The sequence below is a fragment of the Channa argus genome, chromosome 19 (assembly GCF_033026475.1).
Source record: "Channa argus isolate prfri chromosome 19, Channa argus male v1.0, whole genome shotgun sequence".
In the NCBI taxonomy this organism is placed as follows: Eukaryota; Metazoa; Chordata; class Actinopteri; order Anabantiformes; family Channidae; genus Channa; species Channa argus.
The window spans coordinates 7,419,188-7,427,926 of NC_090215.1; the positions used below are offsets into that span (position 1 = coordinate 7,419,188).

General features: G+C 40.2%; 1 protein-coding gene across 1 annotated transcript; it reads left to right on the forward strand.

Moving 5' to 3' along the window:
• The first annotated feature begins 965 nt into the window (after positions 1-965).
• Positions 966-6,477, forward strand: LOC137105027 (uncharacterized). Its single transcript, XM_067486981.1, has 5 exons — positions 966-1,100; positions 2,360-2,468; positions 4,519-4,638; positions 5,050-5,128; positions 5,900-6,477. The coding sequence occupies exons 1-5, from the start codon at positions 1,003-1,005 to the stop codon at positions 5,989-5,991; spliced, it is 498 nt and encodes a 165-aa protein (XP_067343082.1). The 5' UTR covers positions 966-1,002; the 3' UTR covers positions 5,992-6,477.
• Positions 6,478-8,739: the final 2,262 nt, after the last annotated feature.

The window sequence follows — 8,739 nt, forward strand, 5'->3', positions numbered from 1 at the left end:
ATGCTTCGTAGTGTGTCGTGTGGAGCTTCATTATTTCTGAGTGTAGAAGTAGTTTTCCTTCTGTCTCCTTTGACTGGGGTTATTTTTGCATTTGTCAAACAGTGTGTGCTTCAATTCATTCATACATTTTAATATCTAGTAGGAGGTAACAGTGTGATGGTGGAGAAACTAACGTTATCTTTCTCAATAAAAGTTAGTTGCTTACTTACTATTTAGATCAGCCCTGGCTGTTTTGTTTTACCAGGGTAATGCCTGCTTCCAAAAAAGTAGACTGGAAGAAGAAACTATGACAGATAAGACTCATTCAATTACTGCAGATATGCATTAATGCCTGTGCTCAGCAATGAGTAAAAGACAGCAGAGAGTGACAGAGTTGAGGAGGTTAACTGCACAATCATGCTGCTTCAATATTTCTGTGTTACTTCTTCCAGTTCACAAAGCAGAAATGGGAGACGAAGTGTGGCATGTCAACTTCTGCTGAGACACGGCTGTCAAGAGTGTTGAGCAACCGAGCTGAATAAAGTAATATATAAAGTTGTATTTGGAGTAGAGGTGGAACAAACTAAATTATAATGTAGAAAATGTTTCTTTCTACTTTATTTTTCCTTACATCCAGTCACATTGTTTTGCTGCAAAGAAGCTCATTCAATTTTATTAGAATAATGCCGATTTAAATGAAAAGTAATCTCAGGGTATTTCACTTAGTGAGGTATGTTAAAGGGGGTCTTCACAGCATAACCAAGAGATGGAAGAGAGTCAAGAAAATCTTTTCCGCTCCATCACAGACTGTCTCTAGACGTCTCTGTTAATCAAAGAACTTAGCATCCCTTTGTTTTCTCATCTTTGGAAGTAAATTAAATTTGTATCATGCGCTTTTCTAAAAACGGAAGAGCACATGATCATCCCGTTATATTCTTTTCTCCTCTGTGTCTCTCATCAATTGCTGTTGTCAGTGTGAGTTTTATGTCCAGATTAAACTTTGCTGAAGCAGTTTAAAGCAGAATGCATCCAGTGCGCTGGTTCCTTGCAGTTGTCCTGTTAGTTGGAGCCTCTAAGATTTCATGTGCCGGACCTCTCCATGCCCAGTGCAAAGTAGACTGGTATGTTATGTTTCTTTTGTACAACACTTGGATAGATGAGTTTGGTTTGATTGAAAAAGAAAAAACTTTTTTCTTTCAGTGATATTGCTTAGTAAATTTGCTCCGAATTAAAATTTTGAAGAATCACACAGTCATAGTTGAAATGATATCTGTGTATAAGACATTAGACAGAAAGTAAACTATGATGGATAAGTATTAATAATAGCATTGCTCTCCACTGTCTGTTGGTGGAATTTAGATACTCGTTCTCCCAAGTTGTGCTGCACAACTTAATAAGACAAAACATAGCAATTCAGCTTCTATCTTATCAATTAAAGCGTCTAAGCAAATGTTGATATTTGGACTTGTACAGAGCTGTAAAATCGGCATCAAACCTCAGTGGCAACTTGCGGCTATTATCTTTGATTTCATTGCATTATTTATATAGCTGTGATGATGTGAACAAAACCAACAAAACTCAGCCCACGGAGAAAATTGTTCCATGCTGCTGGACAAACATCCCGTTTGTCCAGCAGGTGGCACTGCAGGAAAAGGCCACAAGGTCAATTTAATAAAAGCCAATGATAGTAAACGTGATCAATTTGCTGTTTTACTGTATTTAATATAAAGTGAAAATATCTGGTTTCTAGTCTAATAATTGTGTATATTTCAGAACACACTGGAAAATAATTCATTTTTGAATGACAATTCATTTTTGTCTATAAAACAACTCACCTAATCCTTCCAATAAATAACTGCAGGCTACAATGTGACTGTTAAAATCTTTGTGTTCAGGATGGACTGGACTGAGACAGCATCCTTCTTAATAAAGAGTTTTGATAAGTTTCCAGCAGACCACAATGTAGATGTCAAAGCCATCTTGACGCGATATTTTTAGATCCCCTAACGCAACAGAACAGGCACAGCTACTACAGTGTGGCTAATTCAATTATTTAATTGTGCAGCTTTTCTCGACCTTGACCTTTTTCCAGTTTTGAAATATTTGTAATATTTAACTTGAATAAAACATTAATTCACAACAAGAAACGTGTGCTTTGCATTAAAAAGTAAAGTCACTCTACCTCTAAAATGCTGCTACAATATAAACAGCAGTATTGAGTTAGCCAGAAAAAACAACACAAAAAAATGGCCATATATTGTGAGTTCTGCACTCACAACCATTATCCACTAGATGGCACCATGTCCACGCAGGGATCAGTTGACAATCAGACATCCAGGGGACTGAAGTGCACCTTTGTGTGTTTGTTTTTCCCACACAGGTACTTTGAGATACCGTGTCAAGTAGTTTATGAATCCCTGGTCTCCCAGATTAAGAAATGGAGAACAATGGCTGGCTGCACCACGGGAGGACAGAAGTGCTTGTACAAGGTGTGTGTGTGTATGTGTGTGTGTGTTTTATCCAGTGATGTTCCATAACTCACTTAAAACTGCATCTTACAGAATTCAATTCCAACAGCAAAATCTTTTCTGCCCGTTTTCTCCATCTAATGACTTGTTTTAATTATAAGAAAAAAATCCAGAACTAATTTTTATTTCTGTCATGTTGAGGTAAAGACCATGCAAATCACAGAGATAACCACACTATACATGTTTTAGTCAAATGTATATGCAGATACTGGATACACAAACCAAGAACCAATTCATTCGGATGAAAGTTGCTCAGTCGCACCTGGTCCAAAGGAAAATCCCAATTCCTCCTGATTTCCAGGCACTAATGTTTCTCACATTATCCTCTTGCATATTGGGGCCTATAGAGCATAAACACAAGAGACCCTAGTCGCTCCTCAGAACTGTCCAACATGTAAAGTCTCATGTTATGATACAAGTAGAAGACACAATGACAAAAGGAGTAGCTTTCCTGATGGTAGTGGGTCAAACAGTCCACTTGTAGGGGTGAGTGAAGACGATGACTGTGACAGGTCAGTGTTTTTTTTTTGTTAATGTCCTTAATTGAAGGTAGGGGGGCAGCCAACGATCTTTTACAGTCAGGTGTTATCATACCACGCAGTTATCCTACAGTATCTTTCTACTACTATAAATTACATTAGTTTACTTTCTATGTAATGGATTCAGGCCTAAAGTATCGTATATGTGGAGGATTGAGACCAAAGAGGCTGTGGCGGGTCGAAGTTCTTCATGATGCTGTGGGCTATGCTGCGCGGTGCAGGGAAGGGTGGAAAGAGAAACACTGATTGTCCTTTCTGCTGTGTTCACTGCTCATTGGAAGGTCTCAGTCACAGACCTTGCAGTTCCCAGGACAGACAGTGATGCAGGTGGTCAGTTGCTCTCAGAGTGAAACATGGTGAGGACGGGTTAGTGAGGCTCACCCTGTTCAGTTGGTGTAGAAAGTCGAGACATTGCTGAACTTTCTTGGAGAGCGTGAGGTCCAGGAGAGGTATGCTGTCATCTGCACTCCCAGAACTCTTTGCTGCTGACCCTCCACAGTGATGTGGCAGTAGTTTAAAGGTAGATTCAAGTAGAATTTAAATAACTGTTTTAGATACTGTACATTTAAAATATAACCCGATTCAACCTTGGCACTGATACCTAATTTAGGACATGTAGTTTTGTCTTTTTTGTACATAAATAAATATATATACATATATATTTAAAAAAAAAATTGATTCAGAGCTCGCAGTGATTGTGACTTCTCAATATGTGGCCAATGGGTTCACACCTTTGTCTGTAACTTGTCCCAACAATGGTCTTATGGCTGAAACAGTCACCTTAATCTCCCTTTTTATTTCCACTCGTGCACTTTTACTTGGGTCAGATGTTAGATAATGAAATGGGTTAACTTGTCAGGACAGTTTACATGGGTAGACCCAAATGCTAGCACGGAGAGAAGGAGTCCCATTAAGGAAACAACGGTGAGAACCTGGGAGGGAGCAGCTGGGTGAGCTGGGCTTAAGTAGGTGAAAACAATCAGGATCAATGAGGTGAGTAAAGTGACTGAAAAGGAGGTGGGACTGAGGGACTACAAAATAAAAGCCGGGAAATGGGAAGCAGGGCTGAGGAAAACAGGGTGAGAGTGAAAACGAGAGTTAGAGTCAGAGAGAGGGAGCAAGCGAAGTGCAGACAGGGATGGGAAGAGAGAAAGAGGCAGAGACAGAGACTCGGGGAGCAAAAGTACAGGTATAAGAGTTGACAGTGGGAGGGGTGTGTGAGTGGGTTATTAGGGTGCAGGGAAGGCCAAACGGTGATGGTGAGCAGAGCCTACTGTCAGGTCTATGACATAACTGCCATCAGTGGTGGGCGTGGAGAGCAGACATGAAGGCTTCAGGGGACGACATAAAGACCTGGTTAAATTATAATCCATATAGTACGTGTGTTCCTGGTGACTTTATTTTGTTTTATAGTTCAAATTCAAAGAAAGATCTGTTGTAACTGCTTTGTGTCCCTCTTACTGTCTTCACAGCTGCAGTCTGCCTCTGTCCACTTTATAACAGCCAAGCACACCACACCCTTTAAGAGATACGTGGATGACATCAACTTCCGACTGGTTCCCTACCACTTTTACTCTGGCTGTCATGTGGCTGTAAGTTTTTCCTTTCCTTTCTTTTCCTTTCCTTTCCTAAATTTCTTGTATTACAGTTTCTGTGAAACCAAATTAACTAAATGTGTGTCGTGATCCTAACCACCAATGACCAAAATGTGAACTTTTCAGAATAACTCATAACATAAGTAGTAATACAAGACATAGTAATTAGGTCACTACCATGAAAGTAATGCACCATGAAATGTACCAAAGTAAAATGAAAATACCGTAGTTCTCTCACGTCGACTGTCTGTTCTCTCTGTGCCAATATGTCTGTCGTCAGTTTACTCTCTTTCTCAGCCTCTCATTGTAAGGGCTTTTCTTTATCTGTCCCTATTAATGTTTCGGTCTCTCTCAGTCTGCGTGCGATTCTCCGCAGCCTTGTCATACAACTGTAACTCTTGCCTCTAGGCCATGTCCATCTCTGAGGCCTGGTATGTCATCAAAGACCATGGCACCAACTACTGCAACCTCTACAACCTCATGGAGGGTAAGATCAGACATCCGTGGTGTGGTGAGGACACCTTTGACAGGCTTTTACATTTCCACTGATCACTTTGTCCTGGAGCCTAAGGGACTAGGCAGAGTGGGCTTTATCCCTTTAAATGAGTTCAGCCCAAAATTTGCACATAAGGCTGTATTGTTGTATCAGGTAGCGGTGAAATACAATACTGGAAGGCTGTAATACACCTATGGGGTTTCAGATTTATGAAGCCAAAACACTGCACAGCAGTGAACTCTGAGGCCCAGTAATTATGCTTACAGTCACTTCATCCTCTGTTCATGGTCACAGCACTAGAATTTCTGTGTACAGCAAAACACTCTACCTGAACTGTGCATTTTTTCCCCCCCATTTGATTGGTCAACACGGTTTGCTGTTGGATGATGTCTGTTTTCTGGACCCATTGGTGCTGACACAGTTTTCACATTAAAAGAAACAACGTGCTATGCACATAGCGCTAATGTCTGCCCGACCTTTGCAACAGTCACCGTTCATCTTACAGTTCAGGGCAGCATACTTAATCGCCACAAACACTGGTCAGTTCGATAAGCTACTGTCTGAGACACCACTAAACTTTTATCTGCTGTCAGGGCACAAAACAGCTTTATAATACTGTATATGTCATGTACCAAAAGGCTTTTGTACAATATTGCTGAGTGTGTAAACAAACAGTATGATGTCTATTCTCATACAGTTTTGCCAGTTCTTGTTTTACGTTGTGGAAGCTCATGTGTATATTTTCTGTCATTTGTTAACCAGCATGTGGTCTAACTGAAGCCAGAGGTTATAAGGAGGTTACCAGTGACTTCCTGTGTACCCAACGCTCCTCTGCTAACTGCACTGTCTACTGAGAGAATACTGAGGAATAGCATCAGAGACATTACTGGACATTTTGATTTTCTTTTTTATTTGGAATGGCTAGAAAAGACACACACTTCCAGGATGCATTAAAGTTATAGTGCAAGACCCCCCCCTACCTGTCTGTTTTGCTGTGCAAGAAATGCATGCAAGCTGTTGCACTTTTCACGTTTCACACTGAAACACACATTTTCATATTACATCCTGTATAAGTGGTGTGCTCGTTTTTACTAAATTTAAACAATTCAAATTTAGTTATCAAGTGTATATTATTAATACTTAGTGTATGCAGGCATTTATTACCATTTAGTTTGGAAAGAAGTCAGTGAAATATAGTAGTTTTGGTTCCATTATCAACAATCCCAACACTTTTATTTATTGTTCAGCCAACTACATTTGAATTAGTCTTTAGGTTTATTATTTGTTTTCATATTTTTATATTGATTACTGTGCAATATACATACATACTTTTATTGTGTAAAACTAAAGTAAAAAAAAATGAAAAAATAAACTGGACCCATTAAAGCAGATTCAGAAATAACGTATTAATCCCAGAGTGGATATTGCTCTTAAACCATAAGAGCTTTATTATTTTATTATGATATTAACATTTTGTGACTTCCTTTTCTGTGTTCATGAATTATCAGTGGCCCTGCTTTATGACCAGCAACTCACCATGATTTAATGTCCACACAGTGCTCTGTGCCTCTGTCTGTCTACTGACAAAAAGATAAAGACTGAAACATAATTTTGAGGTTTAAGTCACCAGGTAAAATTTTGATTGCCTTGTCTGTCTTTCTTGTTTGCTCTGGGCCCTTGGTAAAAAACAAAAGCCAGAAAAGAAAACAACAGAGAGCCACTCGGTGTGAATATAGCTGTGAATTCTGCTCAGAGGTGAGTTGCAGTCTGACGAGGGGCATCATTCTTTCTGACACCTAAACCAGTTTTCACTCTTAAAAATGATGGTGGAGTGTGGAGGGCGGAGGGATCCTCTGAGAAAAAAATAAACCCTTAGCTGCGTGTAGATTGCAGGGCAGCTTTTATTAAGGGAGCAATATGCTCAGCTGGGCTTCGCCCATCCATCACTAAGACCTGCCCCTCCCTCACACTGTGGCTAGAGAACAGTGGACTTTGGTGTCTCTTTTGTCAGGGTTGTGCAGCTGATGGGAAGGCACCTCAGACAACCTGCAGAGTTTCGTAACAGAATGGCTGTACAGTAAGGGCAAAATTACGAGTATACTGTACGTAAGTGCACACAAACACTGATCTACTGTCTGCATTGTATTTACATTTACGTCATCCGTGCATCCATTAGCTATGCCGCCTTTCCAGGTTAAGGGAGGGTGGAGCTGATTCCAGCTGTCATTGGGCGAGAGATGTTCTCCCTGGGTTTAAGAGAATATTCATTCCAATGTTTATTTGAAGCTGAGGTGGGGGCGACGTCATCAGAAATGCAACAAAAGAGCAGGTGTTTTATCCTTGACAGTCAAATACACTAAAGTTGCTTTGATGAAGAACTCGTCTGAATGGCATCTACTGCCATAACCGGCCAAAATGACCACTGTTTTGTTTTGTGGGCAAATCTTTGAGGAAAGATTTTGTTTAATGATCAAAGCATGTAAAAACTATTTGAAATAAGTAGTGTGGAGGACTGTAGTTGCATCACAAAGCACAATATATGGTGTGTTTTTACATTATTTGAAACCAAAAATGTGTATTAGAAATCCATCTATTATTTTACCTGCTTATCCTGTTAAGAGTCGCGGGAGAGCTGAAGCTTATCCCAGCTGTCAGTGGGAAGGAGGCAGAATACTCCCTGGTCAATTAAGCATTCACACTCACACATACGGGCAATTTAGAGCTACCAATTAACCTAGCTGCATGTCTCCGGACTGTGGGAGGAAACCGATGTGCGGTACCTTGAGGAAACCCACATGTAGGAGAATAAAATGCAAACTCTACACAGAAAGGCCACAGCAAGCAGATTCAATTCACAATAGAAGTGAAAAGGAAAATTACACTTCCCTGGTTTTGTCATTTAAGTTGCTGGAATTGACACAGTTAATCCAAATTCCCCCAATTCACATGAATTCCGCTTCGCTTATCAAATTCCTGGGCTATGGTTTACAATTTGCAGAGAGCTGATTCTACATGTCTGGAGAATGGCTGAAACTCAAGGGGAACAGACAAGACAAATCACCTTGGCAGAGGCTGTTGCATCCAGATGCACCGCAATGCTGAAAGAATCAAGGTGATTTAGATTAAATAGGAGGGGTTGGTGGAGTTAGTAAGTGCAATATAAATTACACAGAGGTTGCCTGTTCGAGTGACAAACCGCGTGGACTTGTCCATGTGCATGTGCACCACGAAATCAGGCATTTTAGGTCAAACCAAGCCAAAAAACAACAACAAAAACAAAAAAGAAAAAGGCAGCGAAATCCCGGAGGGACTGTGTAGCTGACTTACCTGTGTTCGTTCCTGCAAGAAAAAATTCCAAGTGCATTAATTACCATTGTACTAAGTACCAATGGTAAGTAGAGTACATACTGTATATATTGTAGTACTTACAAGAACCGCTAATAGTGAAGCGAAGCAAAACTGTGCTTCCAAATAGCCTCATCAGAAGCTGTACGTCCACTTTAACTTTGACAAGTGGTCAGTTCAGTGCTCACAGTTCACATTGTAGAATCTCATCAGCCTCTAAATGTCTGCGGTGCCCTTATTCTATGAAATCGCATTTA